This window comes from Phocoena sinus, chromosome 17, assembly GCF_008692025.1.
Source record: "Phocoena sinus isolate mPhoSin1 chromosome 17, mPhoSin1.pri, whole genome shotgun sequence".
In the NCBI taxonomy this organism is placed as follows: domain Eukaryota; kingdom Metazoa; phylum Chordata; class Mammalia; order Artiodactyla; family Phocoenidae; genus Phocoena; species Phocoena sinus.
The window spans coordinates 22,418,067-22,434,600 of NC_045779.1; the positions used below are offsets into that span (position 1 = coordinate 22,418,067).

Here is a 16,534-nt window from a genome sequence, read left to right on the forward strand (position 1 = left end):
CTTGATGGTTGTTCAAGTGTCCAGCTGCTTCCTGGAAACAACATCGCAGGAAGTTTATCTGCATGGTACTGCACGGTGATTATATTCTTTCTTTTTAATGATGGATCCTAGAAGGCTTACCCTCCTCAGAACTGTGACAAAGTTGATATTTATATTATGAGACTCCTTATCTTTTCAGTATCTTCTTTTTCTAAATGCCCAGAGACTGACATTCTCTTCAAACACAGCCCTGTTTAGCTTCTTGACATGTTAGGAAAACCCAATAAATAAATTCGTACCCTGTTAACTAATGATTTATATCTGTTTTTAAATAAGTCTTCTCATTTAGGGGCAACTGTTAATCAAAAGGAATGAAATTATAAATGGTATCATTTTGGGCAGTAGTAATACACTGCTAGAAAGCCAGTGATTCCCTGAGGCATTAAAATCTGGTTTTATAGGGACTGATTTTATTTCTTCATAAGCCTGCTGGAGTGTCTTGTTTGCATCTTTCTGTAAACCTCAAGTATTGTTGACAATATATGTCCTGTGATTTTCCCCAGTGAACTTTAACTGTTCTTGTTGAGTGCAAGATATTTCACATGTATGCCTTCTCCTGATTAAGATTACAAACAATACTCCTTGGAATCCAAGGAACTAATATTGTGAAAACAACCTAAAGACTGTCAAATATATCATAAATTTCCCATAACATTCTCATCTATTACATCATTACCTGTCATATAAAAATTAGTAGCTCTCCCCAGTAAGTTGTGTTCCATTAGTGACCTATATTTTTACAATAGAGAATGTAGGCTGGGCAGCAGATAGGGGAACAAACATGAATCCTACATCTAATCTTAATATGTCACTGACACCTAACAAGGTAAGAGAAACAAGATGAGATGTGGAGTCTATTCAAACTCTGCCACTAAATTTCTATATGCATGATGAGCAAGAATTCGCTTTGGAGATTAATAATGATGATGAAGCTAGTTACCTTTAATTGAGTACCTGTCATGTACCAAGCACTGTTCAGTGCCTTATACTTACTATCTAAGGAGCAAAAGGGTCCTACCTGCTAGTTAATCTTTTTATAAAACATAAATAGTAAGGTGCCAGGTCTGGATTCTAACCTGAGCTGGTTACTTCACCAGGATTTGATCAGAAATGCCCATTATCTTCTGATAACATGTCATCACTTTGGTCTTCTGAATGAAAACCACTTCCATGTACTATTATACAGCCTCTCTTTCTTCTACCACAGTCCCTTCATCCTGAAGATTCTCAAACAATGATCAATTGCTAATTATTTACTGAGTCCTAGCTTTGTATAGATTGCACAGAGCCAAACTTTTTACTTTCTCTGTCATCTTAGAGATGTCCAGCAGGGATACTTTACGAGGAGTAGATGGTAAGGAAAATTTATACAGCATATAACTTGAAATGAGCTTTAAAAGAAATATAACAAAATAATTAAATACTAGAATGCAAAAGAGACATTTTTACTATTATACATAAACGTCATTTCAAAGGTCCACATTTTATGTTTTAATAAAGGAGGAGTTTTATTTTCTATGAGCACTAGTTGTTGTGCCCTCTTCACTCCAAATTTCAGTAATTAGTGCTCCCAAAATTCACATCGACCCATTTACTCATTGGATGGCATTTTGTCAATGCTTTCAAATGATGGCTTAGTGGAAAATTCAGTCTTTTTTGAGTAACTAGTTTCTCAATTCTAAAACAATATTTGCCTTATCTGGAAAGCATGTCTTTGGTTGCTGTCTTTGTTGTTAAATAGGCTAGCCCCAGATAGACTAGGGCAATGCAAAGTACAGAGGGAGATGCAGGGTTTTGTGTTGGTATGCCAATGAGTTGTGTGACTGACTGAAGGACAGAGCCTCATAAAAGCTTCACTTTAGACTAAATGATCTCTTAATGTGGCTTTCAACTCTCAAGCACCTTAATTCTAAGAACCTACCTAGCCATCCAAATACAATAACTCTTTAGATTTGAAATTGCCTGACCAACAATGTTGCAAACACACCCAGAGCTTCAAATCCACATCTCAGAGGTTCCCAGCTTTCTCATTAATGACTTACAGTTTGGTCTGCAATTGAAGTCTTTTCTCCACACCACATAGACAGTAACATATTAATATTGCCTAGTTTGGGCCGCTTTTGACATTGTTGTCACAATAGAAAAGGACTCTGCTTTTATTTTTGTTTTAGATTATACATAGATACCCATTCCTTCCCCCCACCTTGAACTTTCCCTTAGGTTACAAAAAAGACAAACCATAAAGAATAATGCAAGGCAAGCTTGGGCTTGTGGAATTTTCTTCAGATTTCCGGAAGGGATTGAAACTGGAGAATTTGTTTTCAGTAGGGAATTTGGTTAAACCAGAATGATGGCTGTCTAAAAAAAAAAATCTTGTTGGTTTTTAAATTAAGCCAAATAATACATTTAATCTTCAGATGCTTAAGTTATGGGGTCAAAGTGAACATGAACAAATTAGTTTCAACAGTCCTTCAAATCCAATCTTTCCTTAGTGTTTAAGACCAATCAGTGTTTATTGATTGTCTATTATAGACATTATATAGACCTATTTTCACTGGGATTTTAAAGAAATGGTCAAAAGACATTTAAGATGGAATTAAAGACATTATCTGAATATATAAGACTTGGCTTTAATATGAACAATTGGCACAAGTGAGTAAAAAAGAAAAAGTGAATAAACAGTAGGCAATAACCATATGTTATATGAAAATCAGCTTTTTAAGGTTACAAAAATGAATGTGATTATGCTCACATAAAGAATTCTAATACATTCCACAAACATATTAAGATTGGATTATAAATTCTATCCACAAGTCCCATGATAAACAACAGTTAAAGATATTTCTGAAGCCATCCTAGAATACTGCATACAATATTTCATTTAATCCCATAACCATTTCTTGAGGTAAGTACTACCAATCACTAACATTTTTGCTGGTGGAGAATCTGGGACCCAAACATTTTTCCCCATATAAAATATGTCTTGTAAGAGGCATGACTCAAATCCAAAAGTCTAGAAACTAAGCTGTTAGCCACTGAGCTGCACTGCTTCCTATAAAAATAACTGCATGTGTGTAGTCAAGGGAAATGTACAAAAGTCCATCTTCCTCCAGATGAATCTCACTACAGTGCTTCCTTGACCAATTCCTGAAACACGGCATCACGTACTCCTATTTCAGGAAAAAAGACACTGATTATTTGCTTTATTGCATTAGGTTATGTGTCAGAGATGAGGCCAGAAAAGCAATCTCACATCATGTGTGTGACATCAACATGTAAGCTGGTCCTACAAAATAACATTTTCCATTTTTGTTTAAGGTATTGCAACACTGATGTGGTACCCTGTGTAACCCTCCTTTATACTTGTTCAGGCTTTTTAATCTTTCTCAGTTCTCTGTTTTTATTGCTATTCCATTTTTGGGTCCTCAAATATGATTAAATTATCTAAACTAGATAGCACAATTGAGGACCACATAGTACGTCCTCAACTACTTCAACTCCCAAAAGAAGAGGCAAAGTAAAAGGAGAAAAAGTAACCCACAATAGAATTAGAAATGAAAAAGGAGAAGTAACAACTGACACTGCAGAAATACAAAAGATCATGAGAGATTACTACAAGCAATTCTATGCCAATAAAATGGACAACCTGGAAGAAATGGACAAATTCTTAGAAATGCACAAATTGCCAAGACTGAATTAGGAAGAAATAGAAAATATGAACAGACCAATCACAAGCACTGAAATTGAAACTGTGATTAAAAATCTTCCAACAGTCAAAAGCCCAGGACCAGATGGCCTCACAGGAGAATTCTATCAAACATTTAGAGAAGAGCTAACACCTATCCTTCTCAAACTCTTCCAAAACATAACAGAGGGAGGAACACTCCCAAATTCCTTCTACAAGGCCACCATCACCTTGATACCAAAACCAGACAAGATGTCACAAAGAAAGAAAACTACAGGCCAATATCACTGATGAACATAGATGCAAAAATCCTCAACAAAATACTAGCAAACAGAATCCAACAGCACATTAAAAGGATCATACACCATGATCAAGTGGGGTTTATTCCAGGAATGCAAGGATTCTTCAATATATGCAAATCTATTAATGTGATAAACCATATTAACAAATTGAAGGAGAAAAACCATATGATCATCTCAATAGATGCAGAGAAAGCTTTTGACAGAATTCAACACCCATTTATGATAAAAACTCTTCAGAAAGTAGACATAGAGGGAACTTCCCTCAACATAATAAAGGCCATATATGACAAGCCCACAGCCAACATCATCCTCAATGGTGAAAAACTGAAAGCATTTCCACTAAGATCAGGAACAAGACAAGGTTGCCCACCCTATTCAACATAACTTTGGAAGTTTTAGCCACAGCAATCAGAGAAGAAAAGGAAATAACAGGAATCCAAATTGGAAAAGAAGAAGTAAGGCTGTCACTGTTTGCAGATGACATGATACTATACATAGAGAATCCTAAAGATGCTACCAGAAAACTACTAGAGCTAATTAATGAATTTAGTAAAGTAGCAGGATACAAAATTAATGCACAGAAATCTCTGGCATTCCTATACACTAATGATGAAATATCTGAAAGTGAAATCAAGAAAACACTCTCATTTACCATTGCAACAAAAAGAAAAAAATATCTAGGAATAAACCTACCTAAGGAGACAAAAGACCTGTATGCAGAAAATTATAAGACACTGATGAAAGAACTTAAAGATGATACAAATAGATGGAGAGATATACCATGTTCTTGGATTGGAAGAATCAACATTGTGAAAATGACTCTACTGCCCAAAGCAATCTATAGATTCAATGCAATCCCTATCAAACTACCACTGGCATTTTTCACAGAACTAGAACAAAAAAATTCACAATTTGTATGGAAACACAAAAGACCCCAAATAGCCAAAGCAATCTTGAGAATGAAAAACAGAGCTGGAGGAATCAGGCTCCCTGACTTCAGACTATACTACAAAGCTACAGTAATCAAGACAGTATGGTACTGGCACAAAAACAGAAATATAGATCAATGGAACACGATAGAAAGCCCAGAGATAAACCCACACACATATGGTTACCTTATCTTTGATAAAGGAGGCAGGAATGTACAGTGGAGAAAGGACAGCCTCTTCAATAAGTGGTGCTGGGAAAACTGGACAGGTACATGTAAAACTATGAGATTAGATCACTCCCTAACACCATATACAAAAATAAGCTCAAAATGGATTAAAGACCTAAATGTAAGGACAGAAACTATCAAACTCTTAGAGGAAAACATAGGCAGAACACTCTATGACATAAATCACAGCAAGATCCTTGTTGACCCACCTCCTAGAGAAATCAAAATACAAACAAAAATAAACAAATGGGACCTAATGAAACTTCAAAGCTTTTGCACAGCAAAGGAAACCATAAACAAGACTAAAAGACAATCCTCAGAATGGGAGAAAATATTTGCAAATGAAGCAACTGACAAAGGATTAATCTCCAAAATTTACAAACATCTCGTGCAGCTCAATAACAAAAAAACAAACAACCCAATACAAAAATGGGCAGAAGACCTAAATAGACATTTCTCTAAAGAAGATATACAGTCTGCGAACAAACACATGAAAGAATGCTCAATATCACTAATCATTAGAGAAATGCAAATCAAAACTACAATGAGATATCATCTCACACCGGTCAGAATGGCCATCGTCAAAAAATCTAGAAACAATAAATGCTGAAGAGGGTGTGGAAAAAAGGGAACACTCTTGCACTGCTGGTGGCAATGTGAATTGGTTCGGCCACTATGCAGAACAGTATGGAGGTTACTTAAAAAACTACAAATAGAACTACCATATGACCCAGCAACCCCACTACTGGGCATATACCCTGAGAAAACCAAAATTCAAAAAGAGTCATGTACCAAAATGTTCATTACAGCTCTATTTACAATAGCCCAGAGATGGAAACAACCTAAGTGCCCATCATCAGATGAATGGATAAAGAAGATGTGGCACATATATACAATGGAATATTACCCAGCCATAAAAAGAAACGAAATTGAGCTATTTGTAATGAGGTGGATAGACCTAGAGTCTGTCATACAGAGTGAGGTAAGTCAGAAAGAGAAAGACAAATACCATATGCTAACACATATATATGGAATTTAAGAAAAAAAATGTCATGAAGAACCTAGGGGTAAGACAGGAATAAAGACACAGACCTACTGGAGAACGGACTTGATATGGGGAGGGGGAAGGGTGAGCTGTGACAGGGCGGGAGAGAGTCATGGACATATACACACTAACAAACATAGTAAGGTAGATAGCTAGTGGGAAGCAGCCGCATGGCACAGGGATATTGGCTCGGTGCTTTGTGACTGCCTGGAGAGGTGGGATAGGGAGGGTGGGGGCGAGGGAGACGCAAAAAGGAAGAGATGGGAACATATGTATATGTGTAACTGATTCACTTTGTTATAAAGCAGAAACTAAGACACCATTGTAAAGCAATTATACCCCATTAAAGATGTTAAAAAAAAAAAAAAGTAACACTATCCTTAAGCTTCTAGTGAACTCTACTGGAAAAAAATCATTATCAAAATCACTCATAATTATTATTATTAGGAGTTTAGAATTCTAATATTTTGGTTGCTGATAACTTATGATGCACGATTAGCATAGATATACTTCAGGAAAAAGAGGTTCCTTGTTAGTAATGGGCACCTTAGCTTCCTTTTCTTGTTTTACCTCTCCACTCCAGATCAGAGGTGATGGAAGGATTAGATCTGGGAGTGGTCCAGAAAAAAGCAATTGCAGGAGACCCATGGGCATTGTAAGGAAAACAGGAATATACCTAATTTCTAATTCTATATTAAAGTTCTGGAGGACGCCCATTACAAATCTTCTATACGCTAAACCCGCTCCCCACCCCCCTTTACTTTGCTACTGATCAGGTACTTCTTGACTATGTCAATTTTTGATGCTTTAATACCTGTGAGTAGGGATAGGTCTCTTGATCTAACGATGCCGCCAGGAAAGGGCACAGACCAGGCATCAAACACAAGAACAATCTGCTCCCCATTCTGGCACCCTCCCGCACCCGTCTCCTTTTGCTTAAGGAAGTATTTACTATAAAAGAGTAGAATTTCCCTCAGCAAATCCTCTCCACTCACATCTCTTTTCCCCCTTTTTTCTTCCCGTCAGCTTTTGGACCCGTTACCTTGGCCATATGGCTGCCAACGGGAATCTAGCTCGCCTCAACTCTGCTCTTGTCCATTTTAAGTCGTATTTCGCACAGATAAAATAGACTAAATCTCGGCAAGGGTCTAGAATTTAGAATTATGCCTGTTAATCCTGCCTCCGTCCATGAGTATCCATATAGGAAAGAAACCAAAACCCGAAAGTGGCCTTGTGCCAGCCTGAGCACTTGGGTTCCCAGCAAAAGACACAAGGTACAGCCCCAGTTGGAAACTCCCAGCCTCAATGAGGAAAAACGGGGTTTTCCAGAGACCTGTCCCCTTGAGGTTTAAAAGCGTGTCCCGTGGGAGCTTCGCTTTCGCTTCTCTAAGGGGTTGGAGCTGCAAGATCCCAGATCCTCGCCGATCCCGGGGCACCTGTGAGTACCGTGGCGCGACCAGGAGCCCGGGGAGGGTGGGTTGGGCGCCGGGTTGACAGCGGGCAGCGCTGGCGAGGGGAGACTGACGGAGAGCATTGGGATCTGGGCGCGGGCTGCCACCGCTGAGCGGCTCGGAGGCTGCAGCGCCCGGTCTCGGGACAGACCCACGCAGCCCGCCAGGCTCAGCAGCCCCAGGTGCAAGTGGTGATGGGCCAGAGTACTCGGGTGAGGCTGCCGGCTGCCCAAGGGCAGAGCAGCCAGGGCTCTCCACAGATCCAAAGTGCAAGGCCGGGCTCTTCCCGGACGCGCCTGGGCGCGGGGCCCCGCAGCATGTCCCAGAGTACCCTGGCGTGCCGCGCGAGCGAATTTATGCGCCCGGGAGAGGAGCGCTTACCATGGAACATGGTCTGCGGGAGGCGGGCGTGGTCATTATGACCGCAACTGCAGCAGGAGCAAGCTCTCACCGCCCATAGTCACTCCCAGGACCCTGGTCTTCCGCGGAGTTGCCGGGAGTCCGTGCCGGCTAGGGCAGTCTCTGCAGCTGGTTCCTCCTACCCACGCCGCGCCTGCTGTTTCATCCATCCCAAGGGGGGCGTCACACACCACGGCCCGGCTCTGCGCTTTGCCTTTCCCATAACTTCCGTAGGATCAGCCGACAGTGTACTTTCAGTTTCTACTTTGCGCTTGGTCTGCAGGTTCGATCTCTGAGTTAATCACTGGGGCACCTTCATCTCCCCGCACACCTCCTTCTCCTGGTCATCTGCGTCCTCCCCTAGCGCTTCCTGTGCACCTGGACCAGGACCAGAGGAGGGCGCGGAGTCCCAAAGCACCACAGAAGGAATGAGTTAGCCTTCTCAATCGGGGTGATTCGAGGCAAAGACTTTCCAGATGACCTCTAAACCGCTTTGGCAAAGGCGGGAGACTAGGATCTAAAAGCATCGGTTGCTAATGTGTCCACAGAAGCCACAGATGTGTAGGGCGAAAACTGGGCTATTGCAAGCGGACGCCAGGGAGGAGCCGTCGCAGCTCTTGCCGCGGATGTGGTGGTGGACGACGCCAAGTCAGTCGTCTTGTTTACAAAAAAAAAAAAAAAAGGAAGTAAAGAATGATTAAGAGGGCCACGGGCCACGCCCTCAGCCTCTCTAACCTCTCTAGTCTCCTTCCTCTCTGTCTTTTGTACATGCACCTGCCCAGGTGAGACCTCAAAGAAAAATAACCCGGTGTGTCCACCTAATCTGGTAAGTGCTATCTTTGGACTTGATAATCAAAGCCCAAATTAGGTGGAGAAAGTGGAGACTGACAATAGATGGTAACAATGACTGCCTCGTGTGCATTTATCTGAATTGGCTAATAAATCAACTTATCCATCTTGACTGTCTGTTACAGAAAGGTTAATTTTTTTTTCTAGGTCTGAATTATTTAGGTATTTTCTGTTTTCATTTGATTTCTGATATTCTGCAGAAATCCTGCTTAAATGAAGGTGGGTAACACAAAGTAATCGCAGTGATAATAGTGTTATGGCTATCATTTATCTAGCATTTGCTCTGTACTAGTATTGTGCTAAGTCTTTTACGTATGTCATCTCAAGCAAAATTTTCTGTGTGGTAGAGAGTTTTGTTATCTGCGCTTCACAGACGTAGGAACTGAGACTTCCTTAAGTATCTGCCAGATTCACTCTGCTGGTTAGTAACAGGGTTGGGATACAAACCTACTGTAAACCAGCTCTAGAGTCCACACTTGGACCCCTGTGTTAGATGTCCTGTGAACAATGTAGACATTGATGCCAGGAGAGAGACAGGGTCACATATCAAGTGAATGTGCCTTTGCCCCAGTATGGGGACCTCGGAAAATTTCTGGAGTTTGTGAATTCTGAATTGAGACCCGAGCAGGTCAATTAACTTGGCCATGTGAACATTCCAGATTCTGCCATAGTGTGAATGAAGAAAAGAGGAAAAGAAAGGAGAAAAATAATGAAATAGAGAGTGAGGTGGTGTTGCTTAAGGCTGAAACTTGGATTTCTATTTCTCTTTTAGTCTCACTTCTCACATCCAACCCATAGGCAAGTCTTGTCAACTGTACCTCTAAAATAAATCCCGAATCTATTCTGTGAATTGCCTAAGGGTAAACCATGAAAACCCTGCTGTCTAGGGGATCTTCCAGCTTTCACTCTTGCCCACAACCCTTTCATTCTCTTCATAGCAGCAGCATATTTATTTACATTTGCCACCCTCTGTGACCACTCTCTGGCCACTTCCCACTGCACACTGGGCTTTCAAGGCCCTGTGTGATCTGGGCCCTGCTGTCCTCTGTGACTCCCTCTGGGACCCATGGCCTTTGTCCTCCCTGCGTTCAGCCAAGCTGACTTCCACTTAGAACATTTTCTAGTACACAGCCATGCAGAAAGTAACGGAATGAGAGGGGACAACTAAGTGACATGTATGAGTGAGAACATGTGTGGAAGGGAAAGTATGTGAAGGCAGGAGGGGAATAGGAGGAAAGGGGAAGAGAACAAGGGAAACAAATGAGAACAGGAGACAGAATGCGGTGGGGAAAGCCAAGTATTTCCATCTGACTGGAACCTAGCCTGGAGGTGGGGAGTAGAGAAACAGAAGGCCAGAATAACTGGTAAAAATGAATGCTGTAACTAAACACAACTAGCTTGGCTATTGATTTATTTAAAATCCCTGACAGCAGCATTGAGGTATGTAATTGCACACAGCCTGCAGGTTTTTAAAATTTTTTTTAACACTTCAGGGACAGATAAAAGAGCATCCAACAATAACTTGCTCAACAGGAAATCCATCTTCCTTTTTCATGCAATCATCATAAAACCTGGTTGAACAAGGGCTTGTGCATAACTGAACTTTTGGGGAGCATGATCGGAAATTATTCAGAGCTCCAGGAGAGGAGATGTAAACTCCACACTGGACTCTGACCCCAAACGTGAAGAATCACTCTGAAGACAAAATTCGTAAAGCATTTGGCATTTTTATTGTTATATGAAAATTGGCACATTCCAACTACATCAAGTTATTTTCGTCTATGACAGAATTAATACCATTTGAAAAAAAAATCCAAATGTAGTCTTAAATGCGTGTTTGATATTTTGATAAACTGAACATTATTTTTCATAAGACAGATAGATAAGGAAAAAATAAATGTTTTATGAATTTTTATATGCCAATGTTTTGTAATAGAGAAATGGAGTGGTTACCTTTATGTTCACTCATAGACACAAGAATTGTGCAGAAAAGCCAATATGTAAACAAAGTAGTATATAGTTTATGAATTATAATCAATAAACATTAAGAAGGAAGACATTTTCAGAATGATTAGTACAGTGTACTGAAAAAAATGGAAACAAAGCAATATGAATATCAACTCAAAGAGAGAATTGTTAAAGATTAACTAATGTCTTTTTAAATGTTCTACAATCTTCAATCTAAATAGTTCATTATGGGTAACCTGAAAATCTTTTCTTGATAATTATCTGTAGTATTTTTACCCAACTTAATACGACCATTCTTTGTAGTCTGAGATCTGAATGCTAGATATCATTCTGTCTATAGATATTTTCTGAAGTTCCTGTAACTTAATTTTCCAGGCATAATATTCAACATATTTCAAACACATACACACGAAGGACTTCTTCATGGTCATGCCGTGTTCTGTGTAGAACACATGGGGCCTGTGCTTAGAAAGGGCTCTGGGTTTGATTTAATGCTCTGCAGTCGCTGTCTTGAAATTCTTAATTATTTTTGGACAAGGAGACTCTCATTTTCACTTTGCATTGGACCCCACAAATTCTATAATTGGTCATGCATACTCACACATATTAAGCTACACATGGTGAATAGCAAGGCATGTCTTCAGGTGGTTTCAGTCTGGTGGAGAAAACATGTTAAACATGTAATTTCAAGGATAAAGAATATTATGTAAAGGAAAGTTTGAGATGTATTTCAAACCAGAGGATTAAGGCAGTCTAGACTAATTTTAAAAATTAGTGGAACTAGCCTCCAGAATAGGTTAATTTACATCCAATGGAAAGATAGCTATAAGTGAATAACCTATAATTCTAAATCAGATATGTTTGATTTTCAAGCATGAGCTTGAGGATGAATTTTAAGTTTTGTCAAATGACTACCTAGCATCTATTTACATGGTAATGTTTTTTTGCTGTTGCATTCCTGAATAAACCACAAATTTACCATAATGCTAAATTCAAGTTGTTAATATTTTACTTAGAAGTTTGCAATTATATTCATAATTGGAGTGTTTGTTCTTCATATTATATTCGACTGAGCCAGGGCCATTTTTGTCCAATTTTCTTAGCTTCATAAAAGGATTTGGGCATTCTATTGTTTTCTAGAAACTGTAATGTTTAAGCATTCATTATATGACTGATTTGAGTTCAACAATGAAACATATTTAATTTCATGGGATGAAGCCCAGGGATAGGATGTGACTACCAGTTTCAAACATTTCAAGAGTGAAAATAAAAAGGTTTCTTCTGAAGGCTGAATCAAAATGGCCCCATCAAAATATCAGGAACTGCTGGAAATGTGTATGTCAGCATTATCAATGATTGCTTGAGCCATGGAAATGAATGAAATCATTCAACCTGCAATTTCAAAGAGAGAAGAGAGAGACAGTCAGTGCAAGGAGGAAGCTTGAGACATGGGCATTAAGGGTAGATGGAGAATTAGTTGCCAACAAACTGACAAATAATAGGTGGTGAAGTAGGAGAGACATTAGCATCCCAGAAAGCAGAGGGAGATAGAATTTCAAAACAGATTAAGTAGTCAGTATTTCCAAATGTCACAAAGAGATTGAACAAAATGAAGTTTGAAAAGTGTGCCCACTGAGTTTGGCATAGTAGAGATTGTCTATGGTCCTCATGACAACAGTTTGAGAAGAGCAGTGTAGTTAAGCGCAATATTCCAGTTTCTGAGATGTTAAGGGAAGATGCAAAGAAAGTGAGAGGAGACAACTCTTTAAGATGTCTGGTGAAGATAAAAGGAATCAGATAATGGTTTGAAAGGCATGTAAAGCGTAATGGAAGTTTCTGTTTTCATGTATGAGAGGTACTAGAACATATTTATATATTAATGGCTAAAATTGGGTTTTTCTGAAGAAGTAGGAAAGGTTGGAACCGAGAAACCCAAGACAGCAGATTTATGTTTTCTCCCTTGTGTCTCCTTCGCTTTCATTTCACTCCTTAAATTCTGTAATTCTAAATAATCAGAATCCACTATAAATCCACTATGCCTAATTTTATGTTCCTTATTGAAACGTTCTCTAGGGCACTCACTTGTCTACTTCTGGATTGAGTATTGGCTAGTCTAAGAGAAAAATACTGCCCAAATTGCCTTTCAGAAGGAGCAGCTGTATCTTATGTAGTTTGCATTATCCACTCTGTTTGTACACTAATGGATGTGTTGTTGGCAATCGGAGGTCCAGTTAATTCCATTCACTGAAATAGTATATTGAATTAGCTGCACCTACACAATAGGAAAAGTACCGAAAGAGAACTGCCAAGGAGATTTACTTGCAAAAACAGGTTTGCCTTTAGGTTAATTTCCTTTTACAGTTTAATATTTGATAAAGATTTATCAGGAGAAAGAAAAGAAGGAATTGTATTAAGTCAAATTTACGTCACCAAAACAAATATTTCTCAAGGGCCTCAAAAGACCTAGATAAAACTAAAGTCATAAAGATCATAGTCTCAATCAGGATTAACACAAACCAACTATAACAATAACAACACCAACAAAGTATGAATTTGATCAAGTCCATCACTTTTCTAGATTCAACTCCCCAAAATTTCTTTGGGCCTCTAATCTTTTTTTTTTTTCTTTCTGATAGTGATCTTTGTGGCTATTGAAAATCCTCAATTTTGTTTTGTTTTGTTTTGATTGTTTTTAGATTTTACTTTAAAGTCACTGATTTAAATCTGGCGGTTATTGGAGAATGCCTGCAAAAACTGCTAGTTTCAGAGGATCATTCTTAAATGACCAATGTACCAGTACACACAACAGCCATTTTTTTTGTCCTATTTTTTTTATTAGATCTCATTGCAGGCCACTTAGAGCATGTATTACAAAATGAAAATATATATACTGAAAACTTAAAAAATAAATTGAAATAGCTTAATACATTAAGGACATATTTGTATTTGGTAAACAGCAAATTTTAAAATTTGCTAATTTAAATTAAAATAAGCTAATTTCAAAAGCTTACTTTAGGATAAAGAAAAGTTATAGTATGGGTTAGTTTGGAGTTAGAATCAAAGGAGCCTTCCTTTTCTAATCTGAATAGAAGTTTAGAAATCTCAGAGAATGAAAATGACACAGAATATCATTTTGAAAGGAGGGAAAAAACAAGAATTAGAAAATATTACATTTCACTGGCAAAAACAATGTCTTAGTTAAGACAGATCAGCCAAAAAAAAAAAAGAATCTAATGAGGAAGACATTGTTAGAAAACCTGTTAAACATTAGGGAGGATTGCTAACATAGTAAAACAAACAAGCAAATCAAAACATAGAGCCGCCATTTCATAGGACATGTTACTCAAGAAATATATAATACTCTCCTGCATTGTTTGAAGAAATCATTGTATCTTCCTAGAAATAGTCAAGGTCAGCACATCAATGTGCTCAAGTCTCTCCCAACCCTAAATAATACTTTAAAAAAAATTCAGCACATAGTTATCAAGTAATACTATGTGCCAATCACTGTTCTAGTTGTGTGGGATATTTCAGTGCACAAAACAGACAAAAATAATTCCTGTTAAGTTGAGATTACATTCTAGTGGAGGAGGTAAACAATAGACAATAAAAAAGTAAAAATTATATTTAATGTTAGAAATTTATTAAGGTCTATGGAAACCAAGGTTAGGATCAAGATAGAGAATGTGTGTTGTGGAGGGGAGTGTGCGTGGGGAAGAGTGTTGTGATTCTAAATGGGCTTCAGTGGGAAAGTGACATTTAAACAAAGACTGAAAGGTGATTGAGTGAGTCACATGGATGTCTGTAAGAAGGATCAGTTCTTTTGAACATTTGATTTGCAGTCTCAGCATACTCTATGTAATCTCGTCTTAAAGTTTCCATGAATTCAACTTTCTTCATGCCAACTGTTTTCCTCTCTAATTAATCAGTAGTATTATGGCAAAGAGTGAGAGTAGAGAAGAAATATATGATGGTCTTTTATCCGTGAGGTCTTCCCCCTTATAAAATAGCAATTCCCCTTACCATATTCCCATATATTTTTCTCCATGTCATTTATCAACATTTGACAGATTTCATGTTTACTTGTTTGTTTGTCTTTTTCTCCTCACTATAACATAAGCTACATGAAGACATTTTTTTGGTTCACTGATGTATACTTAGTTCCTAGAACCTTTCCCAGCAAATAGTAAGTTCTTAATAAATATCCAGTGAATGAATGAATATTCTACAGATAATTGACTACATCAGGGAAATAACTAAAGAATTAGGCATATTTAACCTTGACAAGAAAAGACATAATCAGGAGTACAATCAGGAGTACAATCAAGAATGTGCCAGTACTGGCTCCTACTGGCCTGGGAGAGCTGATGACAAGCATCTCTTCTCAGCTCTGCATTCAGTGACGTCCCATTGGTTGCTTGAAGCAAGCCATGGTGAGAGTACTTCTGCCACAGAAACCAGCAAATACTAAAAACGTATCATTTACCAGTACACCATTGGGCACAAGTTGTCAGATACTGGCTTAGCGAAAGAAAGCACTTTTTAACATTTAGAGCTATCCAACAATGGAATGGCCTCACAGGTGGTATTTAGGTCTATTTTAGAGATCTGCTTATTGAGGATATACATTGGAAAACTTATTCACGCGTGTAGAGTTGCTGGTCATAGGATACGTTGCTATTCTGAAAATAATCTGTCCCTTTCCCTATGACTCTAAAAATTTTGCCTACTGGTGTTAATTTTTATAAAGTTTTACTACAGTGTCTCCAGATATGGATTTCTTTTTATTTACCCTGTTTTAGATATTTGAAGCTTCTTGATTGTGGGCTGCTATCTTTTATCAGTTCTAGAAAATCTTAGATCTTATTTCTTCAAATATTTTCTCTGCCATGTTCTCTATATTCTACTTCTGAGATGTTATACTTTATCATTTTGCTCTCAAAATCTCTTACCATTTCCTCCATATTTTTCATCCCTTTGTCTTTCAGTGCTTCACACTGTTTAATTTCTTCAAATATTTCTTCTAGTTTACTATTTTTTTCTTTAATATTGTCTAATCAAATGATAAATCCCATAGAAAATTTTTTTCCAAATTTATTATGTTCTTCTGTTCTTGATTTTATATTTGGGTCTTTTTTAATGTGCTGTGCCACTTTTCATAGCTTATAGTGCCTGCTGAAATATTTAAGCTTGGTCCTTTATTTATTTATTTTTTTTTTTGCGGTACGTGGGCCTCTCACTGCTGTGGCCTCTCCCGTTGTGGAGCACAGGCTCCGGACGCACAGGCTCAGTGGCCATGGCTCACGGGCCTAGCCGCTCCGCGGCATGTGGGATCCTCCCGGACCGGGGCACAAACCAACGTCTTCTGCATCGGCAGGCGGACTCTCAACCACTGCGCCACCAGGGAAGCCCGGTCCTTTATTTTTTTATTGAATAAAGTAAGCACGTATGCTTTGTAGTCTTCTTATACCTCTACTACTTGTTTATGATAAGGGTAGAGTATCAAGTATTTGTGGGTATGTTTCTATCTCCTGTTTTTCTGCTTATTTTCACTCATGGGGTCTTATTTCTTTGTGTGTCTGGCTATGGCACATCACATTGTGTGCTAGACATTGTTTAGAAACCTCATTTGTAAGAATA

The 16,534-nt window shown here is 38.5% G+C and overlaps 1 protein-coding gene and 1 pseudogene across 3 annotated transcripts in view; one reads left to right on the top strand and one right to left on the bottom strand.

Annotated features, from left to right (window-relative positions):
• IL7 (interleukin 7) overlaps positions 1-8,689 on the bottom strand; it is a 54,736-nt gene extending 46,047 nt beyond the window's left edge. For all 3 annotated transcript variants that reach the window (XM_032609925.1, XM_032609927.1, XM_032609926.1), the window contains exon 1: positions 8,060-8,689. In XM_032609925.1, coding sequence (XP_032465816.1) covers positions 8,060-8,069 — 10 coding nt within the window. In that variant the 5' untranslated portion in view covers positions 8,070-8,689. The remainder of the gene's footprint in view (positions 1-8,059) is intronic.
• The window catches only part of LOC116742775, a 131,851-nt pseudogene that overhangs the window by 40,027 nt on the left and 75,290 nt on the right, over positions 1-16,534 (top strand).